General features: G+C 54.1%; 10 protein-coding genes across 10 annotated transcripts; 5 read left to right on the plus strand and 5 right to left on the minus strand.

Moving 5' to 3' along the window:
* Positions 1-273: 273 nt before the first annotated feature.
* Positions 274-3,766, minus strand: PV07_08462 (uncharacterized protein). Its single transcript, XM_016395631.1, has one exon. It carries the CDS (start codon positions 3,578-3,580, stop codon positions 377-379), a length of 3,204 nt encoding a protein of 1,067 aa, XP_016245487.1. The 5' UTR covers positions 3,581-3,766; the 3' UTR covers positions 274-376.
* A 582-nt stretch (positions 3,767-4,348) lies between these two features.
* PV07_08463 (uncharacterized protein) lies at positions 4,349-6,131 on the plus strand. Its single transcript, XM_016395632.1, has 2 exons — positions 4,349-4,423; positions 4,484-6,131. Exons 1-2 carry the CDS (start codon positions 4,369-4,371, stop codon positions 6,073-6,075), a joined length of 1,647 nt encoding a protein of 548 aa, XP_016245488.1. The 5' UTR covers positions 4,349-4,368; the 3' UTR covers positions 6,076-6,131.
* Positions 6,112-9,032, minus strand: PV07_08464 (uncharacterized protein). Its single transcript, XM_016395633.1, has one exon. It carries the CDS (start codon positions 8,963-8,965, stop codon positions 6,347-6,349), a length of 2,619 nt encoding a protein of 872 aa, XP_016245489.1. The 5' UTR covers positions 8,966-9,032; the 3' UTR covers positions 6,112-6,346.
* A 683-nt stretch (positions 9,033-9,715) lies between these two features.
* Positions 9,716-10,474, plus strand: PV07_08465 (uncharacterized protein; the record flags this gene model as incomplete). Its single annotated transcript, XM_016395634.1, has 1 exon — positions 9,716-10,474. The coding sequence occupies one exon, from the start codon at positions 9,716-9,718 to the stop codon at positions 10,472-10,474; it is 759 nt and encodes a 252-aa protein (XP_016245490.1).
* A 1,308-nt stretch (positions 10,475-11,782) lies between these two features.
* On the plus strand, positions 11,783-12,301 carry PV07_08466 (uncharacterized protein; the record flags this gene model as incomplete). The annotated part of the gene is made up of 1 exon (XM_016395635.1): positions 11,783-12,301. The coding sequence occupies one exon, from the start codon at positions 11,783-11,785 to the stop codon at positions 12,299-12,301; it is 519 nt and encodes a 172-aa protein (XP_016245491.1).
* Positions 12,302-12,304: 3 nt separating this feature from the next.
* PV07_08467 (uncharacterized protein) lies at positions 12,305-13,084 on the plus strand (the record flags this gene model as incomplete). The annotated part of the gene is made up of 3 exons (XM_016395636.1): positions 12,305-12,622; positions 12,674-12,887; positions 12,954-13,084. The coding sequence occupies 3 exons, from the start codon at positions 12,305-12,307 to the stop codon at positions 13,082-13,084; spliced, it is 663 nt and encodes a 220-aa protein (XP_016245492.1).
* A 1,103-nt stretch (positions 13,085-14,187) lies between these two features.
* On the plus strand, positions 14,188-14,943 carry PV07_08468 (uncharacterized protein; the record flags this gene model as incomplete). The annotated part of the gene is made up of 2 exons (XM_016395637.1): positions 14,188-14,310; positions 14,572-14,943. 2 exons carry the CDS (start codon positions 14,188-14,190, stop codon positions 14,941-14,943), a joined length of 495 nt encoding a protein of 164 aa, XP_016245493.1.
* A 90-nt stretch (positions 14,944-15,033) lies between these two features.
* PV07_08469 (uncharacterized protein) lies at positions 15,034-16,107 on the minus strand (the record flags this gene model as incomplete). The annotated part of the gene is made up of 2 exons (XM_016395638.1): positions 15,034-15,918; positions 15,967-16,107. The coding sequence occupies 2 exons, from the start codon at positions 16,105-16,107 to the stop codon at positions 15,034-15,036; spliced, it is 1,026 nt and encodes a 341-aa protein (XP_016245494.1).
* Positions 16,108-18,710: 2,603 nt separating this feature from the next.
* Positions 18,711-21,331, minus strand: PV07_08470 (uncharacterized protein). The gene is made up of 2 exons (XM_016395639.1): positions 19,153-21,331; positions 18,711-19,100 (listed from the first exon to the last, which is right to left on the minus strand). Exons 1-2 carry the CDS (start codon positions 21,175-21,177, stop codon positions 18,921-18,923), a joined length of 2,205 nt encoding a protein of 734 aa, XP_016245495.1. The 5' UTR covers positions 21,178-21,331; the 3' UTR covers positions 18,711-18,920.
* Positions 21,332-24,158: 2,827 nt separating this feature from the next.
* Positions 24,159-25,565, minus strand: PV07_08471 (uncharacterized protein; the record flags this gene model as incomplete). The annotated part of the gene is made up of 5 exons (XM_016395640.1): positions 24,159-24,187; positions 24,252-24,764; positions 24,863-24,940; positions 25,168-25,318; positions 25,494-25,565. 5 exons carry the CDS (start codon positions 25,563-25,565, stop codon positions 24,159-24,161), a joined length of 843 nt encoding a protein of 280 aa, XP_016245496.1.
* Positions 25,566-26,209: the final 644 nt, after the last annotated feature.

Below are 26,209 nucleotides of genomic sequence, written 5' to 3' on the forward strand. Positions count from 1 at the left end.
ATATACGGAGTCCTACTCCATCCGTATCAGGCATGTGTTCGCTACCCGATCGGGGACGCCAATCAATCAGTCAATCAATGGATTGAAGTTTCACTTAGTTAACAAAGACCAGTTCCTTATTTGGCCTGTTCGGTTTGGTTGATGGGCGGCAGTGCGTCCCTTGTCTCCCTTTTCCAGGGCATGAGAGTTATTCGATTCACGAGGAGAGATCACTTGGGGAGATGCACGAGTGGAAATAGTCACGTCGCTGGAATCACGCATGGATCACTCATTGTGTGAATGCGTGTATATATGCTCTTCAAACTACATGAACTATACTTACTGCATGCTCCTTGTGCACGGCTTCCGTGTCCCGTATCTCGTCGCAACGACGGACCTAGTCCATCTCGCCCAGACTGCTCAGTAACCACTCGGGCTCGGCGTCGTCGTCTTCTGGGTCATGAGAGAGGAGGGACCCCGCTATAGAGGCAGAGCCAGACCTGGAACCAGAACCAGGACCAGAACCAGGACTCTGCAGTGCTGGATCCCTTGCGTGGTCGGCGCCTCCTTCGCCTTGACCTGATGTGGTCTCCCCGCTCCTGGCGGTCGGCTGTTTTGGCTGGAGCGTGGCGGTCCCTGATAGGGACTGGGCAGACAGTGCCATAGCCGCATCGGGTATATGCTTCGAATGCGTCGACGGTTCTACATCCTCGCTTGATCCTCCGACTCCCTCGGCCGTTATGCTCCGGGGCTTGGCACTGCTATCTCCGGCAGCGGCGGCGGTCGCATTTCCCGCAGCACCAGCAGCATCCTTCAATCTCTCTTCGGTTGACGTGTGTTCTGCCTCAGAGAGCGTCGCAACTGCTTCCGGCTTGATCGAGTCGCCATGAGCCGCGCGAGACCGCGGCTGGGATTCATCATCTCCGTCCTCATCCTCGGGCAGGAAGCCGCCTCCTTCATTGTCCTCTTCGAAAATGAACCTGCCACCTCCATCGTGCGAGATGTTGCCGTGTAGGGATGCCGCATGTCCGTGGTTTTGACTCTCTCCAACATTCTGGTCCATATCATCATCGGAGATGAACCCACCGCCCGCATCGTCCGCCTCATGGAGAAACCCTCCACTCTCGTCCGCATTCGGCGGTTCCGCTACGACTCGGTCGCGGCGCCGCGACAGGTCAGAGAAAGGCAGTTGTGCGAGCTTGTTCGGAGATCTGACGACAATCACATCTTGATGCACAACTTCGGCGGGAAGAAGCTGGTTCAGTGGTTTCAGGTTTGGTGGCGTCGAAGGAACAGTGTTGGCAGCATCTTCGCTTTCATCCAGTTCCGCCTGGTCTAGCATGAATCCGCCACCATCTTCCTCGTCTCGGTAGGTAGCGTCTTCTTCTGCATTGGCGTCTTTGTGAATGCTGAAGTGTTTCTGGTTCCCGTACTGCCGATGGACATGCTCGTGCACGCGCAAAGCAGTGAGCCATCTCTTCCACATCGCCAGAATGATCTTGGTCCTCGCTTCCTGCACCTCTTCTGTCGCCTGGGCCTCCAGACCCTCAATCACGTTGATCATGGCGTTGGTCATATTCATGCTTACAACCACACCATCAATGACGGCTGTGCCCTGCCGGCCTTTGAACTGAAATCCCGTCACCGCATCTGCATAATTTATCTCAAGAACGCGAGCCGCTGCCGATGCCAGCGGATGGCGGATGTGGACTGCACCAGCGGGTATCATCGAGGGAACGTAGACATCCAGGTTTCCGTATGCGTTGCGGGGTATCTTCTCATCGACGACAGGCGGCGGCTCGTAGAGACTGGTCTGGAATTCAGCATAGAGAGCCATTCCTTCTTGGGCCTCGTCTTCGTCGTCAAGGTCTTCAGCAGTTGCAGCGTCCAGGTTCCGCTGTCGCTTAGGGACCACTCGTTTCAACGGCTGCTCCCCTTCATTGACATCACGACCCCGCCGGTACCACGCATCCGCGGTCCGACATACATGCACATCTCGTCTGCGGAACACACTCTCAAGCTTTGCGCTTTTTAGGGGCCCAGAACTCACTTTGCCCACCTCATGTCGAGGATGTATGACCTCGTTCAGCCGTAAGTGCCGTTCTAAGACATAGACAGGATGTCCTCTAAAATCCTGTATGTTTTTGGGCATGGGTTCGCTTTCGGCGCGCTTGAGCAGACTTGCATCCTCGATCTCGTCCCGTGTCTCGCTGAACGGCTTCTGAAAGAGGTTCATCGTCACCTCCCACCACTTGTCGCCACCCTTTGTACTCTCCACTCGTTGCTTTCGTGTTTTTGCGTTGTACCATTGAGTGTAGCGCCTTGTGACATCTCTGGCTGAGTCGTCATCTTCAAATGCGATAACGTAAGTCATGCTGTTGAGTTGATCAGATGCAGGAGGTTCGAACCCGGTCTTTGGTTTGTTGATTGTGTTGCGGACGAGAGGGTCCAGCGGGATCCAAGTTTGCACAGAAGGCGACAGAACTTCGACCCAAAATATCGGAAAGGGAGACTCGACAATTCTCTTTTTCTTGGGAGTTGGAGTGCGTTCGCGCGTAGTAGTGACGTTCCTGTCTTGCGTCCCCGAACCAAAATTCTGGGGAGGCGCATAGATGTATTGGGGTTTGGGCTTTTCTGGGGTCTGTCCCTTGGCGATTCCAGAGAATGGCAGGACTTGAAGAGAGCATACTAATCGGGCATCTACTGCTACTGAGCGGAGTAGGGCGCAGAATAGTTGAGCTCCTAGATCTCTCGAACCCGAGCGAGAGACCGCTGCGGCTTTGAAGTCGTCAAAGTCGACCAAGTCTTCAGCATCGTCGCTCTCCTTGACGGCGTCGACGTCTTCTCTCCAATGAGCGCGATTCATCCCCCGTGCAGTGATTTTCCACTGCTGCCTCCAAAGAGCGCAGACTTCCTCGATGCCCTTGTTGAACGAATGTGATCTCTGATATTGAGGTTTAGACTCGTCGACATGAAGTAACGAGATCACCTTGCGAGGCACGAGAGGCTTCAAGAGAGAATGCACGAACTCACTGTTGCACCATCTGTTACGGCAGTTGAGGTGTGCCAGTAAAAAAACGAGGTGGGCCTTGTGTACATCCAGGCGAAGCTTGCGCTCTGCCAGACTAACAGGCTTGCGTCGTTGAATCGCGCGCCTCGGCGTACTGGTCTTGGACAAATCGAGTTCGAGGGTCTTCTGTTCAAGTAGCCGGTCTTCGACAGCGTGGTTTGTGGTTGCTTCGAGATCGACGTCTTCAAACTCGGCGTCGGATTCGTCCGAGTCCTCGAAATCATCGAAGACGACCTGTTGGATCTTGGGAGGTGCATAGTCAGCAGGTGCCGTACCGCCATCATCTTGGGCGTCTGTCCGAGAACCAAATAGGTCAAAATCGAGTTCGATCTGGGTCGACGGTTCCTCGCTTATCTTCCGCCGCTTGGTAGCTCGCGAGTTCGAAGCCGAAGCCTGTTCCTCGGCGACGGCGTCGGCGAGCATATCGCCATAAACTTCAGGAATATCATCTCCAGGCTTTTTGGGTTGGCGAGCGGACCGACGTGTCGGCCTTGACGCTCTTGCAGCCGGCTGACTCGCCCTGCGCGGCATTGCTTCTAGACTGTTTGAGAATGTGAAGAGTGTGGCTCATTGTACAGCTGTAAAGAGGGAGGTTCCTTCGTGAATGACGTGTCCACTCAAAGGCTAATGCCCACGAGGTGCGTATTGATCAGAGGGTTGTCCATCGATATGGAGTGGTGTCAATGTCAAGGGAGGCATCCAGCGATGCGCGGTGGAGGATCGACTTGGCTGCCTGGTTGTCTTCCCCCAAATCAAATGACGTTGGGGAATGACAGCCACGTGATCGCACAATTTTCCCCCTCACTGAGGCAAATTGTCGTCCTCGAGCAGTTCGTGAATAGTGGTTGCTCCAAGCGAGAAAAAAAGAAAAGAAAAAGAACCAGAATAAGAACAAGAAAGAGAACCATTAAACCAGCAAAAAGAAAGCAAAGAGAAGGGCTGAACTGGGAATTGAACTTAGGGTGAAAGTTAGTAACCTGCCGTCGCCCAAGAAATGTATGGTAAAACTCACCCCAGGACCTCTTACAATCAAGACAGAAAGACTCCCAAAGCAAGAATTCTACCTCTGAACTATTCAGCCGGATTTTAGCTTATTTCGTAGACTGCAATATATATCCTCATAAAGTAATCGGCCACGTCCGGGCAGTGGCTGAAAGCTTGCGGAGCCTCAAGGGACCAAAGTCCCCCATTAGTCGGTGGCACCAGTGGGAATGGATGGACCTGCGGGGAAACTTGCGCCGAGTTCTCCAAAAAATTATTTCGATTGCAAAAAGAGCCTGCAGCACAGCAAACTTCGTCGCCTTGCAGAACACGACCATATGATGCCGAGTCTCAGAGAACAGGTCGCTGACCTGGAGCGGAGGAAAGTGAAAGGTCAGTCCTTCATGTCGTAGCAGGCGCTGCTAGTCATTGTTGCTCACTATTGTCCGGCAGATTATGACCCCGAAGACGGTGCGTATTTGCGCGCGAGCGACGACGAAGAGTCTGAAAACGAAGGAGACCTGCAAGATGATCTCAGCCGGGCGCATTACGAAACGGTGGGCAAGAGCAGACTGCGGCGGCCAGAACAACCAACGCTGGACGCAAAATACGGAGGGGTGGCGGTGAGTCGCAGAGCGCTCGAAGATGAAGAGGACGACGACCCCTTTGCGCCCGCCGAAGAAGACGAGGAAGAAGATCCGTTTGCTGCCAGGGATGAGGACAATTCTGGCTCTGAAGCGGTCTCGGAAGAGAACGACAACCAGCTGCTGTCAGCCAAGGGTCTCGGTTTCCAGGCTAGCAAGCTGGAGCCACAAAACGTTGTTGATGATGATGGAGAAGATTCGCGGGATGAGGCAGAGGATGATGGGTCAGACCTGTCAGAGGACCACTCCTTCGACGAATCTGATGTCAAGATGGACGACGACCACGAAACCTCCTCTATATCATCTGCCACCTCACCACCTCCATCACGAGCTGCGAAATCCTCCCGGAGTGCGGAACGGGAAGAATTGAGGAAAGCTGCCTTCGACTCTGCATCGACCGCGGCACTGGCGTCGGCACTGTCAGCTGGAGCCGCCGCGGACGTGAAAAAGGGCCAAGCCGTCAAGCAACAACGGCAAACCTTTGACCGCCTCCTCGATGCCCGCATCAAGTTGCAAAAGGGCATCACGGCCATGAACGAGCTGCCGACGTCCTTCGCCGACGAAGAGGAGGAGTTGAAGAGCGCGGCGCAACAAGCTGAGGACGCCGCGCTGGCGCTGTGGTCGACCATCGACTCGATACGCACGGCCATTATTTCCGCCCGAGACGGGCCTTCATCTGATGACAAGGCCGAGGAGAAGACCCTCAAGAGGAAACGCCCTCTCAACCCGACAAAGATGACCCCCCTCTCGGACATCTGGGAGCATTCCACCTCGCTCGAGACACACTCCCACACGCACCGCCGCAGCGTGATCGACAAATGGCACGCCAAAACCCAGCCAGTGCTCGACCCGGCCGCCCAGTCCAAACTACTCAAGCCGTCCCACCGGTCCTCTGCGACGTCGCGCCTGACGGACGTGCTCGACGCCTACCTTGCGACCGAGTCCTCCAAGCTCACCGCCCAATCCTACGCGCCCGAGACGCACACCTATGACGACGGCCCGTTCTACCAATCCCTGCTCCGCGACCTGATCGCCTCGCGCTCCGCCGGTGCGGCCGCGGCGCTCGTCACCGACGGCGCCGGCGTCGTCGCCGCGTCCGCGCTGCCAACCAGACTCCACGTGTCGGGCAGCAAGCACAAGCGGGTCGACACCAAGGCCAGCAAGGGCCGCAAGATCCGGTACACGGTGCACGAGAAGCTGGAGAACTTCATGGCCCCCGAGGACCGCACCACGTGGAGTGAGCCGGCCAAGGCCGAGTTCTTCGGCAGTCTGCTGGGCAGGGTCGGGGCGTTGGATGAGCGGGAAAGGGGAAGTGATGACGACGCTGACGGAGGGGATGGGATACACACAGATGGGAACGACACGGGAGAGGTCGAAGCATTGAGGTTGTTCAGGAGATAGGGCTGCACTTTAGAGGATGGCAATTGCTTAATGATATTCTATTCCATGGTTCACACACAGGCCGTGCGCTAGTCATTGCATCACAGCGCCTTCCAGCGCGACACAATGCACCTCACGACAAGTTCAACAGATATGCACATCCCGAACCAGCCTCCCCGCCACGCAAGTTCGGGATACTTAGAGAAAGAGACCATTCAAGGACACCCAGAAGGACCTCAAACAGCCAACCCCGACACCACATTTCTTCCCCCTCCAGTACCGTTGACTCAACCTATTTCCGTCTCGTATACCCCGGGACCTGGTACGGGGTGGGCACGAACCACTTCGGGAAGACGCCGGATTCGCGCTGACGGTGGATATACGCGGCGGTGACGTGTCCATCCTGCGTAAAATTCGACTGCGTGTCGTTGTTGAATCCGGGAATCGGTGAGTACTGTCTCTGCAACGGGGGCGGCCGTTCCGGTGAAGATGGTAGTGAGAGTTCCGAAGAGTGGCTGGCTGTGGAGGCGGTTTCAGATTGAGGCTCTCCAGGTTGTGAGCTGGACTGGGGGCTCTGATATTTGGAGGTGTGACTGCCGTTTGTCTTCACAGCCGACCCTGATCTGCTTTTGCCGGCGGTGACTGGTTCGGTATGCTCTGGAGGGAAAGCCACCTGAGGTCGAGATGGCCGAGGCGGGAGGGAAGGTGGATCCAAATCCAGATCTACATCATCTTCAGAATCGGATTCTAGAGCTGGACCGATGTCGCGATTCTGTTGAGATTCGTCGCGTCCGGCATGTTGGGGAATCTGGCTGAGCGGAATACTGGAGGAGCTGGAGTCTTTGATCGTGATCTTGTCGGGCTCGCCTTCAAACACACTCTCCCGACACTGGTGTGGGAAAGATGACGGGGGAAGAAAGCCTTGCGTAACATCTTGGGTCGACATTTGTGACGGGTGAGGAATTGAGGCCGGATGGACAGATCCTTGCGTGGCAAGTCTTCCCGATGGAAGAGAAGGCGACGAGGAGGTATGTAAGGTATCGTTTAGCGGCGCTTGTGTTAGCTTTCGATGGACGCTCGATGGATGTACAAACAAAGGCTTCGGGAAAGGTACTTCGCCTGCCTCATCGTCGACAAGTTCAGGTGCCTCACTATCCGCGTCTGCGCTGCAACGCTCTACAAGTCTCGGTATCGGCGGAGGCGATTCTGACGAGCGCAATGCGCCAATATTTTGAAGGACGGAGCATGGAGCGTCACCGTCTCTAACGTCACGTTCGCGATCAATCGACGGTGGTGTCGAAAACAGAACCGCATCGATTCTAGCTTTTGACTGTTCTAGAGGTTGCTCTGCTGGACTAGGGGATGATAAACGGTGCTGAATCTGTATATTGAATTGCGTGTCATTTGCAATTGGTGATCCGAAATCCGCAGCCTCGCAACTTTCCTCCGAAGATTCACTTGCCGGCTCTTTTGGATCTTGTGTCTCTGAATGGACGGGCGGCGAAGACCTGACGATGCCATCGAGAGGTGGAGTGGAGGACTTGGTTGCCGAAAAGTGAGCGTCAGCAAAGTCTCGGACAGTGACGCCTCGATCTCCTTTCTGTGCAGAGTCCGCCGCATCTTCTGTCCTTGTGCCACCGCTTCTGCTCGCAAAAAGCTGACTCAGGTTTGGTAGATTGTCCTCACTCCCGGCGTTCAACGAGGCCAATCCACTTCCCTGTGCTTGGCTTGTGGCAGGAATTTCAATGTCTTCGGCGGCACTGTATGGAGCTGCAGGTGCTTGGACAGCGGTCGCAGGTCTTATCAATTCGGGGGAGGACGAAGGAATTGACCACAAAATTGCTTGAGGATCCTCAATAAGTGTAGGACGTTGAGGCCGATCTCGCTTCGGAAGCTTCAGGACGACCACCCTGCTCTTATTCGACTCATTCCTGGAGGCTCCCCGTCTTTTCCCTCCTTTCCTAGTTGGGAATGCTACAGCAGGAACATTGGTCGATCGTTCAGCCAAAGGTAGTCGGCGCGTTCTAGAAGAGGTTACGGGCGGCTTTCGATTGCTCCTCTGCGTACTCTCACATAAGCTTTCCGGAGACTGGCTTGAGAGAATGACAGTGGTGTTCTTTTTTGGTGTTTCAGGGAGAGCAGAGCATCGACTTTTCGACAGTGTATCCGGTGCGATTTCAATCTCATCTTCTGTCGTGTCCACAATCTCCAAAGGACAGTTGAAGGGCTCATCTACACCGTTGTGGTTCCCTTGTTCCGCCTCATCAGTCAATGCTTTCGCAAAGTAATCGAAGTTCTTCACTGGATCCGAGAGCACCTCATTCTTCGATGCCAAACGCTTAGATGCTCTTCGAGGTTCTTCTGCATTCTCCTCGTCTGCGAAGCCAACCTTTCTCTTTCTCTTGGTAGGCCTGTACTCTGCCTGGCTATCTCCGTTCGCGGGTTCGGTCTTCTGCTTCGTCGGCAAACTCGCAGCGTTAGGAGTTGCTTTGCGTTTTCGAGGCCTCCTCGGACTGTCATATGTGCCGTCTAGTTGCGGGACAGCGCAACCGCCATCGTCGCCGTCTGCAACGCCAATCATGGTGTCATCAAAATCTTGGCAATCTCGAGGAAGAGAACTGAAGAAATCCATCTGGGTCAGTGTAGACTTCGGTCGTTGTGCGCTCTGGCGAGGTTTTTTTGGCGCCGGCGTATGCCTTTGCCCGTCATCTAGATACAGCATGTCGGCTTCATCATCGCTTGGGGGGAAGGTGGTGATCCATTCGGCCTGGGTCAGAGTCCGTTGGCTCTTCGAGGGTCGACTGCTAGAGGTGCCGTCCGTGTCATTTCGTCGTTGTCGCTTCCTAGGCGCCGAAGATGCGGGCCTGGTCTTCCGCTTGGTGCTGGTGATTGACCAAGCGATTTTGGACATGACACAAACATCCTACTACTCTTGATGAAAGGAGGCTGGTAGGAGTGAGGCAAGGACTGTTCTTCGGATGTGGCTCAGTGGTATCCTGGTCGCCTGCGGGGCGCACCCGACGCGAGAATATCGAAACACGACGCGCAACGCGTTCGCGTCACGGACCCACGTGATAAACAGCCATTGAAAAATCTCGAGATATTCATCGTGAGAGCCTGGTGAGAGGCTCAATATAAGGACGTACGCAGGACAAAGTCTTGGTGAATGGAAGAACTCATAACAGGCTACCTAGATGGCACATGGTGTCTTCGACTTTGCTGGTTGCCTGGGGGTCATTTCCGTCACAGCCGTTACTTGGGCTATTCTCGAACTCGCGGATACAAGTCAGCAATATCAATCTCTGGCTGAATGTGCGAAGCCGCGTAAGCTCCATAAGCAATAGACCTGATCTCCGTCTCTGCTAGCCTCGACGATTGCAGTCGATCCATCTATACAGTTGGAGGACGACTTAACACTAGTGGTACAGATTAGCGACTGGGCCACGCGGATTGAAAAGACGCTAGTGGTATATCTCGGAGTGTTTGCTCTTTCCTCATTGGCCTACCAAGATTAACATGATGTCATGTCTGTCGACGTCGAATAGCACCTCCGACCCAACGTCAACTTTGTTTGTTCTGGCTCGAGGTCTGCACCTGGCACGACAATGGTCTTTGCGGTTGAACAAAGGAGATTGCCAAAAGCACGAACGAAGCGAAGCATATGGCAGCTTGTCTGAGGCTTCACGGTACTACAGTGACTTCTTTGATCACTGCTAAGAAAGCCAATAAAGAGTGGTTGATGAATGAATGGTACTACGTCCTTTCTCCATTGATTTACTCGACACAGGCTTTGTGTACAGGATATCAGATCTTTTCAATGAGGCATTGTCTGCGACTGCTCTCTCCGAAGGCATCGAGACTTTGTGTGCCAGACCGCCTCCTAGCATGGGACTGGACTCTGCAGAGCTTAAATATCTCGAGGCTTTCCAGCTTCCAGTGCTTTCCTTTCTTCATACCAACAATACGCAACAAAACACCATCTTCATCTTTGAGGCGAGAAAAGCAACTCATCACAAGACTTTGCTATCTCAACTTCGCTGCTCTTCTCAACTTCAAAGCTGAAGACCCATCAACACACTCACCAACCATCCAAAACTTCTCCGACTTTCATCCCACCTTGACCATGCCTTCTGATTCGCACTCCTCCGGCAAGTCGTCTTCGAGCTCCGGCTTCGGCTCGTCGTCTAGCAAGAAGTACAGCTCTTCATCCGGCTCTAGGTCTTCCTCTTCTGGCTCCAACTATTCTTCCCGCACAATAACCTCCCGAGACTACGACCGCTTGGCGACTGCTGTGACTGCAGCGGCTCGCTCACAGTATGGGACCTACGGTGGCACCGTCCGTAACTCCAACGGCAACTATGGAAGAAGAGGCGCGGTCTCCGAGGCTGACAGCTACTTCTCTTATGCCCGCGTGGATTGAATTCAGATGCGTTCGGAGCGCAAGTTCGAGAGCAGGTAGGCGATGAGAAAGATCCGGCCTGCAACTAACAAACAGGGCATGGGGTGCAGTAGCAGGCTACTACTGACCTCGACAAGAAAAGTTCGCGAAAAGGCAAGCAGAAAGGTAAGTGAAAATGGTAAGTGAAGATAAGTGAGGCTATGGTATCCCCCCCCCCTTTTTTTCTTTCTTTTTTTAGGGGTTTTTCCTCGGTGATTGTTCACAAAAGCCTGACCTTATGAGGGCTTTTGTCGCAGTCGTAGGCAAAATACAATTGATCGTTTTCCCCTAAAATCCTCTTTCCATCTGCATTCGTTTTCCTCTGAACTCATCCCCCCTGCATGATTATTTAGACGCCATTGATGTGAAGTTTGTCTGAGGAAATACGAGATTAACAATTGCCCATTAGGTCCTACCTAGCACGGACTTTTAACATGGATAAATCCCAATCCCTAGTGCCCCGAAGACGTTATGATAATAGCGACAGTGACCAGGCAAACTACGCAAGGGAAATTACAAAGGACCATTTGAAGACGAGTGGTTTCTTTCAACGAGCGTTGGCCCCATTCACTGAGTGGCTATATCTTGGGCGACCTCAGAAATGCCCACCGTTTGTGTCCCAACAGTGAATACCTGCAGCTCAACATATCCGTAGAGTCTCGTAGCTTCCATTCAGCGCTCTATGAACGACCACTCCATTGGCAATGCGCCTGTGTCATTGTCGGTTGAACGTTGCACTATAGACATAGGCGCGCTGGTCAGGATGACACACGTTCTGTTTTATCCTTTGTCGTCACGCTCGTTGAGCAGTCGGATGCTGCGATGAGAGGCACAGCTGCGCGTCGGCCCGTTGCTAGCAGCGATCTTGGCGATGTCAATGCATTCTGATTGGGTCCATGGGCGCAGCTTTTTGCCACTTTCGGTCGCGATTGGTTGCATTTTTGGAGTTAATTTTTTCGTCGATATGGATGCCAGTCTCCTGGGCGCTGTAGAGGTATCCGAGAGATGGAAGGCACATGTGAGTCTGCCTTGCCATCCACCGCCTTTTGTATCACTTCGAGGGCTGCATGAGCAATTTACTCCGCACCACGGGATGAGGACATGGGTGGACCTCGTTCATCAGCTCCCGCGCATTACCTACAAGGCTGGCTGGCAGCTGTCAGAGGGGTGTGCCCAACAGTCACATGTACGCTTTATCGTCAAGACATTGGTCGATCACTTGCTCATCAATATTACAAAACCACGACATCGTCAGGCTTCGAACGACTTTTCTCCTCCCCTCGCGACACCATGGCGGAAATGACGGTCACGTCAGAGCCTCACGAGCTACCCGACAGAAAGAAACTGGCACGACTCCAGCGAGTTTTGGATCAACGTCGGCCGGATTTGACCCCATTCGTGGACCTGTACAAAGACCTTCATCAGCACCCTGAGCTTTCATGCTTCGAATCTCGTACTGCCAGTGTGGTGGCTGCATGCCTGCGACGAATGAACTTAGAGGTTAGAACATCGGTGGGGGGACATGGAGTGGTGGGGTTGCTCAAGAATGGACATGGCAAGACAATCCTCCTGCGTGCCGAACTGGACGCTCTTCCCATTGAGGAAAAGACAGGACTACCGTACGCCAGCAAGGCGCGAATGAAGGACGTTGTAGGGGTGGAGCGGCCTGTGATGCATGCATGCGGCTACGATATCCACATCGCATGCGTGTTTGCCAGCTTGAAACTCCTGCAATCAGCTTCGAAAGAATGGTCTGGCACCATTATTGCTGTCTTCCAGCCCAACGAAGAGACTCCTGGTGGTGCCTAGGCGATGATCGACGATGGTTTGTACGATGCTTGTCCACCGCCGGATCTTATGCTGGCCCAGCATGTCGGCATGCCAAAAGCAGGCCTCGTTGCAGTGAGAACTGGCCCTGTGCTCCCGGCTTCCGACTATGTCGAGATCAAGATTCACAGTGACGGGGTCGGCGTCAACCCATCAGAGTGTCCAGAGCCGGTCAGTATTGCCAGCTATCTTGTCACCCGGTTCCAAAGAATTGTTGGAACCGACATCGACCATAAGGACTTTGCAACACTTGTCTACCGAGATCTCCATGCGGGAGGGCCGGGCACACTGTTTACGAACCAGGTTAGCATGCGCTTGGAGACTAAGACCACGAGCACTGCAGTCTGAGACCAGGTCTTCCATGCTGTCAAGGCAATTACAAATGCTGAGTGCGGAGTCTTCGCTGGAAAAGTCACAGCCACGGTTGAAATGAGCTCCCGTGCGCCAGTCACTGTGAACGACACTCAAATGGCACAACAGCTTCAGGTATATTTCACTCTACACTTCGGAGATCGCTTCTGGGTACCTCCCATGGACACACCGGCCGAAGATTTCTCCTTGCTGAGCGGTCCGTCACCTGTGCCGTTTGTGTACTAGAAGCTAGGAAGCACCGACCCGGCTAAGTGGGACGAAGCTGCACGAAAGGGAGGTAGCATTCTGGAGCATTTGCCGACAAAACATTCGCCAGAATTTGCTCCTGCGCCCGAGCTCACCATTTCAACAGGCACAGACGCAATGGCCCTCGCAACAATGCTCTTCTGTTAGGCTGTCCGAGGCGTTTGACGACGGTCCAACACAATGAGAGGAACCCGCGTTCAAAAGACCGAAATATTTTTTCCGCGGGCAACAGGTGTGCAAGTGGAACAGCTGTCTGCGCCGCACCCATCACAAGCAACCGACCAATAAGGGGCACAAATATGTGAACTTGCAGCTCAACTACGGGCGGATGAGAAGCAGCATTCATGTGATGATGAGAATCCTGCCCTGGCCGCCTTCTGCGACCACGCATTCTTTAGCTCTTGTACGACAGATCCCACCAATCGAGTAACAGGCGTTGAAGGCCGTGAATTTCTTTTTCGTGCAACTGTAGCTGTCGAGACTTAGTGCCTGTCCAGTCAGTCCAACACCTACTCACTCAACAGCGCGGGGCGTGGCCTGTTACAATCGATTGAGCCTCAATGGGATCGCAGATCGGCCTCGGGACTCTCCAGCCTCTGACGAGTTTTTCAGTGTAGCGAAACAATCGATCTGGGGTTGGTTCTGTGTCCTAATTGGCAAACCGAGATGGCGTGGACTTAAATCTTGAGGACGTGAAATGAGATTCATTGAGCCCCTGCTCTACGCGAGCCTTATTCTTTTACGAGCCAGCGCGATGCAATAGCGCAATCTCAACCTCTAATTCTTTTTTTCCATATCTAGTGGAGGCTAGTGAGATTGGAGGCTGATATGCAAAAGAATGCATATGAAAAATATTCAATTCCACTGAGTCCAAAGGTCGAGAATCTTTGAATCGAATTGCTTAAGGGTTGTGGCTGGTACATTGAGACAAATTCCCATCTTCACTCGAGTTTGCGTACTGACTCTAGACAAAGGTACATATATAAGTGTGGGAAACACTCGGCAGCTTTGCCCATCTTGCCCTTCGCCTTGAAAATCGCCTAACAGAGAAGAAATCAAGCCTCTCTAGCCTTGCTGGCCGAGTGTCTCATGTCTCTCACGGCTCTGGGCATCCACACCAATGAACCATCCGAGGTCCTGGAATTTGCATGCGAGCATTTCAGGCTCCGACGCCAAAGTGCGGGACCAATACGGAAGCGGAGATGCCCCCCTCCCAAACGCAGTACGATCTTGCCATGGGCTTTGCAACCATGGCCGTGGCATACAACAGAGCCGACATGTTTGAAGAATCGTATGAGGAATCCAAGATCGCACTCGCCATGTATCGTTCATTCAAGATGTATAAGGATTGGAAAACGGTGCCGTACTACGCGGTAGCGCACATGGGATGGGCCCCCTTGGTCGCTGGGACGATTTCAGGAGGCCGAGGATATCCTCCTTGACGCCGTGAACGCGGACAAACAGAATGGCAAAGGAGGATCCTACGGGTAAAATTATCCCAAACCCCTCGGCGAATTCAAATCATCTTGTGCCTGTTGTTTTGCCTGGGAAAACGCCGTTCGCCGACTTTTCCTCTCCCCGGACTTGGTGGCATTCTGCTCCCGTTGGGAAACATCCAGGCCGACCTGAGAAAGTTTGATGACGCTCGAGCCAGCTATCAGGCCGCCGTCGACATGTTCTATGCCGCCAATGGCAATAATTACAAGACCTCGCAGGCGCGGCTTAAGCTTGCTGATCACAAGATCCGCGAGGGTCTGCTGGAGGAAGCGTGGCAGGATTACAAACTGGTGATCGAGGCATTTGAGCGCAACAGCCACTACAAGCGTGAGCTTGCTCGGACCGAAATCAAAGCCGCGCGGCTTCAGACACTGATGGACAATTCGCTGCTTTCGGCCACTCTGATCAAGCAGGCCCAGGCATTACTTGACGAATTGGGTGTTTCCGCCAGTGCCAGATCAATCACCGAGGCCGAGACGCCCAGGATGGTGAGGATTTGGTCTCGCTGAGGGGAACCAGTCTCGTTCGTGTATCATGTGTCAGGATCCCATTCCCAAAGCCGGACGGCCTGGCACAATCTATGGACCCCAGCCCCAGCTTTACCGATCGACCGATCGAAGTTTCAGCGCCCGTGCAACCTTGACGTAAGAAATCTTTTTCCGAAAGCCCAGCACCGCCGCGAAGGCCGTAGCTGGTACTAGAGTCACCACGAGAATCCAGATGCTCTTATTTGCCCGAGCCGAGCTCTGTGAAATTGGTCCCGAAAATGGACGTAGTGAAGGATAGAGGCAGGAAGAAGAAGGCGAGCAGGTGAGTGGCTCCATGCTGTCTGCCTTGAGCATGGCGCGCCGCGACTCCTCGAGCATGACTCCGTTCGAGACAAAGTTCATGCTCTCGGTGGCGCGCTGCGAAAGATGTGCAGCCTGGCGGTGCCGGTATGCGAGGTTATCGATGAGCTTGGCTTGGACGGCACCGCCTTCCGATGGGCGCCCGGGGTTCTTCTGGGCGCCGGCAGACATGGTTGGATCAATGTTGTTGATGAAGCTGGGGGCGGAGGAAGACGAACTGCTCCAGAGAGTCGTCGGCGGCGGCCAGTGTCGATGGGTCCGCGTGGAAAAACCCAGACGGAGCTCTTCGATGCTTCGTGTGTGGCTGTTGATCAGCTGTTTTGTATGGTGCAAATCATCGAGAGCTAGATTTTCCCTGCCCTCGCAGGAGCGCATGGTATCGTCGAGTCGTCGTTGAAGCATGTTGAGATACTGTGTTTCGCTACTGATGTAAAAGAAGAACAACTCGCTGAGCGCATACGACGGATCGTGGCATGCTGCTTGTACGTTCAATGTCAGCCCGTATTGTTCGGGGATGTGGTAGATGCTTTGCCGGTGTGACTTGCGAGCGGCGGACTCTGGCTGGCCGGGAATCGCATGGAGCGATGATAGAAGCTTGGAGGGGATATTTTGGACCGTGAGGAACACAATGCTCGTCTGGATCGATGTTTATTTTGCAATCGCTCTGCCACGGGGCAGCAGGACACTCCCGTCGCTCTCGACCAGCATCAATCCAGACGATAGCTGCCAGATGTTCATCTCCACATGCCCTCCGTCGGCAATGTTGTCCTTCCCTTCGACTTGTGGCCGCTTCCTCTCGGTATGCACATGACGTTGAAGGGTCATCCCAATTGACTCCCACTTGGAGGCTTAGCGTCGGCCAACTAGCTTTAACCGTAACCGAAAACGAAGTTCCTAATTCAGCTTAGTACGTCAACGGCGCCCCCCCCATCCAGCACACAGAAGGACAAGAAGCTTAATATAGACTCAAAGCTTGGATGATCGGTGATACCTTAAATGGGTAGATGGCCAATGAACGGGATACCTCGGAAATCCCACTATGCAACGATTGGCTGGACACAAAGCTTCAAAGTGCAGGCGGCGGTTGTGGGAGAAATACTTCGCACGACTGTTCATGGGGACATGCAGGCCATATACGCAGTACATCACAAAAGAGCGTGCAGATTCTCCTTTCTGGAACATCCAAAAGTCCATTTGATGCCAACACGGCGAAATGGCCTGGCGGGCGGGCTGTCGGATTTGTAGTTATGCTTTGAGACCACGAACCGACCTCCGCCGTGACCGCTGAAGACCGTGAAGGCCGTACGTGCATAAAGTGACACGCGCACGTTGAGTAACAGCCTCAGGAAACCATAGAGGAAGCCAGTTTCCCCGCACAGCAGGAATCTCCCCCGCACATGGAACAAATATAAAACGTCGTTGTTGTTTAGGTAGCTTTTGTTGTCTTTGTCCACAGCCATTATTGCCAGTTCGTCCCGCATCCCCGTAGGTTTCACATTGTTTGTTCCCAAACCGGCCGACGATAACATGTCACTGCCTCAGCTCCCTCACAGTGGCCGTCGCCGCGGCGATGAGCCCCGCGAGGCCAACCCCGCGGGCAACGGTGACCCTGGCACCCAAAATTCACAGTCGATTCACGTTAGTGACAACAACAACAACAACAACGGTGACAACGATGACGAAGTGAATGGAACAAGGACCCGCACAGACCGCCCCTTAGACACTTCTTCGCTTCCTTCGCTGACCGACTTGGATTCGTCCCTCCCATCAGCTTACCCTCGTTCCGTGTGCTCCATAATCCAAGACATCGAAAGCCGTTTGTCTGGTCGCAGCCGAGAAGACGAGCCTTGGAAAGAGTATCCACTGGGAGTCGACGACTGGAAGATCCTCCGATGGTTTCTTGACAACTGCGGTTGGAAAGTGCGGTATGTTTTGAAAACAGTTTCGTGCTCTTAACCTTTGGCCAAAGCTAACCTCCCCTCCCCCCCCGGGGGTCCGGCCTCCACAGGTTTGACTATTTTTCCCGGATTCAAACATTTGTCCACCGCATGCCTTCCACAGCCCATGACACCTTCATCTATCAGCTCTGCATCGAGCTGATAGTGAAGGTACGGAACCTTCCCGCCGGGGACCAGGAGCGAGAAGAGTTTCGCCGCCTAATCATAACTCATGGGAGTGGCGATGTGAAGACGACAGGCTCTAGCACGCACTCACCGGATAACTTCATCACCCATCGGCGCACACCAATGTATGGCCTCTATATTGAGTTTGCCTGGTCACAAGATCGCAATAGGCTGCCGGAACTCGCCGAGTTCTACATGTTTGAAAGTGGACGGCAGACTCAAGTGGTGATTGGCATTGACTGCGACTCCCGCCGGACGAAGAGAGTCACCCTACGCTGCTGGAGACGCAGCAACCCCACCGGTGACCAAATCAGTGAATATGTCCAGGTGAGTACGTTCAACTCCCGCTTCTTACAATAGCTGCTAATCTCGACGACCAACACAGGAACTGCGAGCGGAGAATGGTATGCGTGTCCCGGGCCCTCCCTTGCGGATATCCATGGTCGACATGGCTCGTCCGGAACTTGTCCCACCCTCACTGCACGGCGAGGCCATTGAGCTCTCGGTCGACGAGCTGTGCGATATCATCGACCTGGCGGAAGAGCAACAGACACTTGTGAAAGCTAAAACAGCAGCCAAAAACGAGAACTCCTTACCGACTGCCCAAGTTCCGGCAAGTCCGCAGTCAGACGCCGACATCTCGTCCCCTGAACGCGAAGATAAACGCCAGCGAGCCGACACAGATTAGGGAACACATCGAGCTCGCCGCATGCGGCCACGCGATCGATCACCAGTCCAGACCCGAAGCCGAGCTCGTGCGCTCCAGCACACTCCTTCATGACGAACGGCACGCGAGATACCCGACACCAGCTGGAGACGAGGGACGAGGAACGAGGGACAATAAGAGAGTTCGGAGATCCTAAGAGGAGATTTTTGGGGCGAGCTCACCTAATAATGTACGAGTAACGAAAAGCAGCGTGAAACGACTTTCCCAGTGGGGCGAAGATAGCTCGGCCAGCATATCTAATAGATGTATGAACAATGAACAGCTCGAAGGAGCTCTCCCTAGGGAGAAAACACCTCTTAACACTAGAGACCACTTATGTAATGAACAGATGCTATTATGGCTGTCGGTAGAACGGCGTTTTATTGTCTGGTCTCCGGGAGCTACACTAGTGGCTATCCTACTATGTAGGTATGACTTGATAGAGCACCATGTGGATCTCTTGAATGCGGTGTGTCAACTACCCTGTGTCTCAGGCTGTGCCGCTGGTTTCCCAACTTGGCTCGCTTGGACTGGGGGAAGTGGGCCAGAATGAACAATATTACACATTGACATACATACATATCTCATGCATACATAGGCCATGATGCTTGAATATTTCTCTACTTGCTACAAAAGTCTCAAAAAGAATGTTATATTGCGTGCCAAACTTCCATGAACGAATCTTCCCAGTGCCCCGTTTCTGTAGTCACACACATAGCCCGTCGTCCCAGACTGATGTGAATATATGGTCAAGATCCGAGAACCAGAACGGCCTGGAACGGGCACTCTCCACCCACTGGGTTCTTTCTTTACAACGACCTTCGGACAATATTTGCGTGATTATGGCGTCCGAGGTGGTTGTGGCCACGCTTCCTCAAGCCCGAGTCGATCTGATCAATCGGACCCTCGGCCGTATAGGCAGACCATGCGGTGCAAAGATCACTGACGCTGGAAGGGATCTCGGCTGATGGGAGAAGGTCGGTTCGCTCCTATAGAAACTGTCAGCCATGAAACTAGAACGGAAAACCTGAGAAGAATTACCAGGATATTCATATACAAGCCGGCGCTCACATGCCATGAGATGTGGCAGTGGAAAGGCCATACGCCGGGGTTGTCCGCATCAAGTTGAAATGCCATGTACCCGCCCGGTTGAAGCTGGACAGTGTCCCGTCGCATTGGATTTGAAGGGTTGACGACGCTACCGTCCCAACGGCCAGAGCCTTGGTTCAAGAGAAACATGTTGTGGCCGTGAATGTGCATGGGATGCACGAGAGGGCTGTCGTTGTTGACGACAATGGTGAAGCTCGTGTTGCTGCCAAAGTCGTACACATTCCATTCCTCGGGAAAACTGTCATTGCCAGCGATTGCGAGCGGGAGAATAGGGAGGTTGTAATCCGTACGGAAAGTCGAGCCGTCCATGGTCCATAGGAAGTGCCCAGTGGCGTTGATCTCAAAATTCAGGTCAACCTGGATCGTCGTGGTCGACTTTGGTGGCGTAATGGGGACATATGGGACCGTCTGGCTCAGCGGGTCGTTGCCGCACTGCGTCTCGTCGACGGGCCATGCTTTTGAGGCTGGTTCGGAAGTGGTGTTCGCATTCTGGTAGTAGACGATTCCGAGACCCACAGGTTGTGTGGTACTGCCACAGCGTGCTGGGACTATGGATCTCATCCAGACCGCGGAACTGGGAGACCCGATGGCTTGAACAATCACGTCCGCACGCTGGCCAACCCCGAGGGTGACGGAGTCGGTGGTATATGGCTGAATAGGGACAAAGTCGTTTGCGATTACGGTAAGTGTATGGTTGTCGATACTGAATACCTGTGTAGCAGCAGAGCCAGCATTGATAAGCCGTAGTCGATAAGATTCCCCGGAGTTGAATTGGAACTTGGAGAGACCAGCATTGGGTGTGCAAGTCGAGTTATCTTCCATTGAGGAGCAGTCGTAGAACCCTTTGCCGTTGATGAGAGTGTTGTCCGCAAATGGCCGAATCTTGGAGAGGTCTGTGCTCATAACGTCTGCTACTATCGTGCTATATTCCGCATGAAAGTAATCTGATAGGATGACCGGTCCAAGATCCTCGTCGTAGACAGCATTCTGGGGTCCGTGAACGACGATTGCGCCAAGAACGCCACCAGCAGCCTGGGCACTGAAGTGAGAGTGATACCAAGAAGTGCCGTAGAGATCAGCATTGAACGTGTAAGTAAAGGTTTGTCCGGGAGCGATAGGGCATTGCGTGATCCCAGGCACACCATCCTCCCAGGGAGTGCCTGACTGTAACAGCCCATGCCAGTGGATGGATGTGCCTTCCACAGGGCCCGTAATGCTGTTCGTGACTGTGACTTGGATGGTATCGCCCCAGTTTGCTTCAATGGTAGGACCAGGATATGCGCCGTTCACATAGAGAACCTCCAATTCGACCCCATCAGGGGCCAGATAGCCTCGCGTGATCTCAAAGTTGTACGAGCGAACGACACCGGTGACGGGAGCTGATGTGTACGGATTAGTGCCGCTTGCTGTTCGGTCTCCCCAAGGGAAACCCCCAGCTGGTGCCACGGTGGAGTTGCATTGGCCTGGTGCATCTCCAATATACCTGTCGTATTTAGGTGCCCATAGCGTGCCGAGGAGGGAATTACCGTTGGTCTTGCTCTGAGGGAGCCCATTGATTCCGAGAGATCCGCTATGCTTGGGAATGTCGGTGCTCGACGCACCCTGAGCGAATATGACTGTCGACAACGACGCTGGCAATTGGGCCGTGCCAACTATCTTTGCGCCAGAGTACGAGACTCGAGCGGGTTGGGAAGGACGTGATGGTGTTGTCACCACTGCCTTGCTGGTGGTGTCAGCCTTGCTGGGAGTGCTTGGATTGTGTTGAGGCGCCGGGGCTGGGGCTGGAGCTGGAGCTGGAGCAGGAGCAGGAGCAGGCGCAGGGGCAGGTTGGTGAGAGGGAGGGGCGGGAGCTGGAGCTGGAGCACCGGGTCTTCCGGGAGGGCCTGCTGAAGCTTGAGGCATAGCCTGGAAGAAGACTGCCAACAGCAGCACTAACCATGCTGAAGAACGTGCCATTTTGCAGAGTGCTGACAGCTAAAGAAAGGAAGATAAGGTATCAAAGGAATGGACGACGCTGGTTTGCGTCACTGAACAAAACGAATGGACGACGCCAACGGCGCCAAGGATACCTCAAGAGCGAACACAGGAAGCGACAATGACAGAACTGAAGGTGAGAAAGAACAAACCTAGTATCGAAGGACGATCAAGGCTTAAGAAATGTCGACGCCCTCTTCGGCCGGTCAGCCTGCCTCGTGCGGCCGAAGTGACAACGGCGAAATTATCATAATGCGCTGATGTTGAGGCTGGTCCGCTTGCAGGTCTCGACCAGTCAGCGGTGGTCCAGCCAGACATACGGAGCCTTGTGGCGTCTCCCTCGCTTCTCAAAGGTGCCACAAGTGCGCTGGAGATGAAGATGGAAAAGACTGATCCGCGATCTTATCGGATTTGTCCAGGCTCGCTAGCTAGCGAAGGGTCGAGACGCGAATCGGCGAAGAAAGGGGGGACCGCATTCTATCAGATATCCTGGTTGATAAAAATGCACCATCCATGAATTGGCCGAACTATCCACATGACGTCTCGACTGATTCCAGCTCCGCCTTCATTGATGGCACAACTCATAGTTCCCAATCATGCAAGCAGCAGGAAGTTCGGCTCGGAAATTCTGTGCGTAGGATCTGTACCAGTACAGGTACGTAAGGACGCATCTGAGCTGCGTGTTTGATCAGAGAGGCGTTTTGAGTATTGACGGCATTATAATGGGGCGACGGTCAAACGGCGAGCATTGACTTCGATAGCTTGACGGTCGGGAGACTGGTCCCTACAAAGCTTGGGAAAGCTTACCTCGACGACGAGATTGTGGAACGGCCGGATTCGGGTAAGATGGCTCCTGGATCTGGCAAGGAGGCTCGTTGTGGCTTGTTTTGCGCAGGAAGAAGTGGACGAGGTGGACAAAGTGGACGACGGAGCAGAAGTCAATGTAGACGCGCATCACCTGACGCGGCGAGTCGGACAGTCACGTGGCTTGTCCACCGACTGCCGGATTCAGGGGGAGGCTGCAACTTCTGCAATTTCCCCCTGCACCAAGGCTGAAGCCTCGAAACCAACGCGGGAACCAACTTGACATGGATGACATAAATCGCGGAGCCTTTGTCGCTCAGACGCCGAAACCGTCATCTCCAGCAGGGCATGTGAAATGATGGAGATGGCGATCTAAGTTGCGCGACATGTTCGGACAGGCGACGCGCAGCGAGGGTACGCGAGCAGAATAGCGTCCACCCACAACACCACTAATGTTCTATATTCTCGCTGATCAAAACATTCACAGTCTGCTCTCTCTCGCCTTGGCTCCGTCCTTGCCCTCGCCCTCGCCCTTGAGCACAAAGAACCACTTGACACCTAGCAGATTCGTCCATCCGTCCCCGCAAAGACCCTCCTTGCTCACCACGTCCAGCATCTTCGCGAGCCTCTCCTTACCTTGGACTTCAATGGTGATGCTCTCCAACCCCTCAGGCAACCCGTCCACTCCCGGCACGAAGTTCAAGCGGGCGTTCGTGAAGACCAGCTCGCTCCCTTGCTTCTCCACCCCGAAATAGTCCTGCCATTGTTGGGCGGCGGCGGCCACGTCTGTTTGACCGGGTGCCAGGCGGAGGGTGGCTCTGACCAGCTTCAGGTGTGCGCAACGCTTCATGCCCGCCGAGTACCTTGCGTAATCCTCTCCGCAGGCGTGCCAGGGACTGAAGGGGCTCTCTAGCGGAGTCGGATTCGTGGCCGACGGGGCGTGAGAATCCAATTCGGGCATCATCCCCCCTTTTTGCGAGCGTCAGTCTGATTAGCAGTCCGAGAAAATAGGACAAAGCTTTGCATCGTTGCGCGTCTCAGTCCGGAATACTCCTGGAGCACTACTTACCAGCAATGCCCTTCGGATGATACTGGATGCACTCGACGTCTCCGTGCGGGTGGTCAAAGATGACCTTGGCCAGGTTATTCGACTCGATGTATTTTCTCCTCCCCGCAGCGTCCAATGTCTGCATGATGATCATGTACCCGCCATCGCCTCGTTTCTCCAGCAGTCTCCCCACCGTCGTGTTAGGTTGGAAGGGAGAGCACACTTCGATGATGTCGCCTCCAATGGCCACTTTGGTTTCGGTGACAAATGTCAGCCAGAACTTGGCCAGCAAGAGGTACAATGGAAGTTCGTCCAGGATAGCATTTCGTACCGAGAAAGTTCTTTATTCCCCATCGCGCCACTTGCGGATCCACGAATACAACTTCTGTGTCAAGAACCCTTGTCTTTTGTGATTTGTACAGGTGAGCTGACATGTGCCGGAGCAGGCTGGCAGACACTGGTTTTTACCTACCAACAGATCTCGAGCCCGACCAAGGTCCTTTGCAATGAGAGCAATCTGCCTCAGCCTGGTTGGGGCAGTAGGTGGGATGCCGTGTTCCGTTGTGTTTGCCATTCTGCTACGCCCCCTCTTCTTTCACACAGGAATGGTCGAAGTCGACGTCCAGCAGTTCGCGGGATCAGCATGCAATACTCCTCCAAACTTCTCCGCTCTAGCCTTGCTGAGTTCAGGCTATGTGCAACTGATTTGCGGTAAAAGAGGAATGGGAATTTGTGACGAGTCTACCACAGGTCCAATGTAATATGCCGGATGTCATCAACTGCATTTGGGGTATTGGGCCGATCACCGTCTATGGACCTCGGCTATCCCACACAAGGCTACGAGGCTGGGCTCCGGCTGGGCTCGTGTCTTCTCACGATCATTGCCCACGAGAAACGTGAGCGATGGGCCTGATTAAAACGCAAATGCAGTAGTAGGTAGGATATCGAGGAAGACGCCTTTTTCTCCAAGACAGACTACAACGAGGAGTGAGCACAGTTTACAGGCACTCTGACAAAGTCCACCACTTTTAGACAGGCTAATTAACTAGACAGTATGTAGCGCTGGCATCTCTTTTGCTCCCCAAATAGAGAATCACTTTCTCTCTCCCTTTTAGAGCTTCGACCGCGACTTTGACTTTTCTGGTGGCCATGTGTTAGCGTACCTGACTTTGTGTCACCGCGCGCGACCCTGGTCACCACTTACCAAGCAACAGCTTGTTCTTCTCCGCGAACCTCTGCTTGGGGGCGTCCTCGACGAACCGCTCTGCCAGGGCCTCGGCGGCGTCGTACACGGCGAGCATCCGCTCCCGCCGCAGGGGAAGGTTCTGCAGGCGCTTGGTCTCCATCATGGACTTGCCGTCGTTGATGCTGAGCTGCTCCTCGAGGAACTCGAGGACCGTCTGGTGGAAGCCCTGGGCGGGGAAGACGCGGTTGATGAGCCCCCACGACTCGAGCTCCTGGGCGGTCAGCTTGCGGCCGAACATGAGGAAGTCGTTGGCGCGGTGGGCGCCGATCGAGTGGTAGAAGGCGGTCGCGGAGCCGAACTCGGGCACCAGGCCCAGCGCGCTGAAGGGCACCTGGAGGTATGCCGTGTCGGCGGCCAGGACGATGTCGGCGATGCCTTCGAACCAGGCCGCGCCGCCGCCGACGGCGGGCCCGTTGAGCGCCAGCACGAGCACTTTCTTGTGGTCGATCATGGAGCGGAGGAGCTCGATGGCTGGATCGGGTCAGACACCATCACTGCCTGTCAGTTACCCGTCCCACGGGGTGGATAACGGTGGGTTTGGTTCGAGGGGGGGCGAGTGGCGATCTTACCGGTGCTGATACTGGCCATGAAATCAATCTTCTTCGCCGCCGGGTTGGGAAACTCGACGCTCGGCTTGCCCGCGGCGGCTGCAGGATGCAAAGCACTCATCGTCAGCCTGGCACTCACAGAAAGAGGATGGATCGAGCCAAACAGACCAAACGACATGCCCATGACCTCGCCTGCAAAGAGCGCCCGGTCAAAATAAAGGAAAGGACAAGAACCTTCACCCCCGCCCAAAGAAAAAAGAAAACATGGTCGAACAATCCTCGGGTCGTAGACCGTAGAATACGAATCAAAGAAATGGACGACGTACCTTTGACATCCGCGCCCGAGGAGAAGAACCTGCCCTCGCCCGTGAGGACGGTGAAGACAGTGTCGGGATGGTCGTTGAGCTCGCGCAGCGCCGACACCGTGTCCATCAGGATGCTGCCGCCAAAGGCATTGAGGGATTTGGGCCGGTTGAACTGGAGCAGATTAGCGACATCAACACCGACAACATGGCACTTAAGATAAAAGCTGGAAACATATGGTCCAGATGCTTCATAAACATGTGCTGCACATGGCGAGCCTGGCACCGACTGACACGGGCAAGAGAACGCGCTTTGGGAGAGGACGCTGGGTTTCGGGTTTGGTACGCACCTTGATGATGCCGATCTTGCCCTTGACTTCGTAGATGATGTCGTTGTATTTGTACTTGCTTGCGCTGGCCATGGTTGTTGGGTTTTTTGGTGGTTGTCTGGCTGGGTCTGAATCACGACGAGGGTATTTATCGACAATACGTATTTATGTACGGTAAACAACAGCGCGCCTTCGAAATTGAAAAAGATAAAGAGACGGAGAGTACCCGGCTCAACTATAGTAGAGGCACGGGAATGCTGATGATGGGAGGAGAAGGGTGACAATGTACGGAGTAGAGAACAAGATACAACGGCCACTTGAGGCCTGGGGCACAGTCCAAAAATAACACAGGACAAGGCGGCCTGGAGCTGAGCTTAAAGCGCGCACTGACGTCCGACTGCCTACTCGTACCCTTCCAAGTATGTATGTATGTATGAAGAGAGTCGAATAGAGTAGAGTAGGACAGGTAGTTCTCCCACGGCAATACTCGGCCTGGTCGGGTATATCACGTCCTCGTGTGGGGTTGGAAGAGGCTGGCTGACCCAAGCCTCGGTTCGCGGAGTCTGGCATAACAATCCCAAGCGCCGCTAGAGTTGGAAGAAGTGATGTTGGGGCACCAGGGGTGTGTGCTTTGCTTACTCTCCCTGCTCCTCAGTCCCTAGAAGCGGTCAGAGAGACTTGCCTATCAGGTAAGTAGGTCACTTACGGGGCCTTCTGCCGTCTGACCAGGCCTCCCG

Source organism: Cladophialophora immunda (assembly GCF_000835495.1).
Source record: "Cladophialophora immunda strain CBS 83496 unplaced genomic scaffold supercont1.5, whole genome shotgun sequence".
NCBI classification, from domain to species: domain Eukaryota; kingdom Fungi; phylum Ascomycota; class Eurotiomycetes; order Chaetothyriales; family Herpotrichiellaceae; genus Cladophialophora; species Cladophialophora immunda.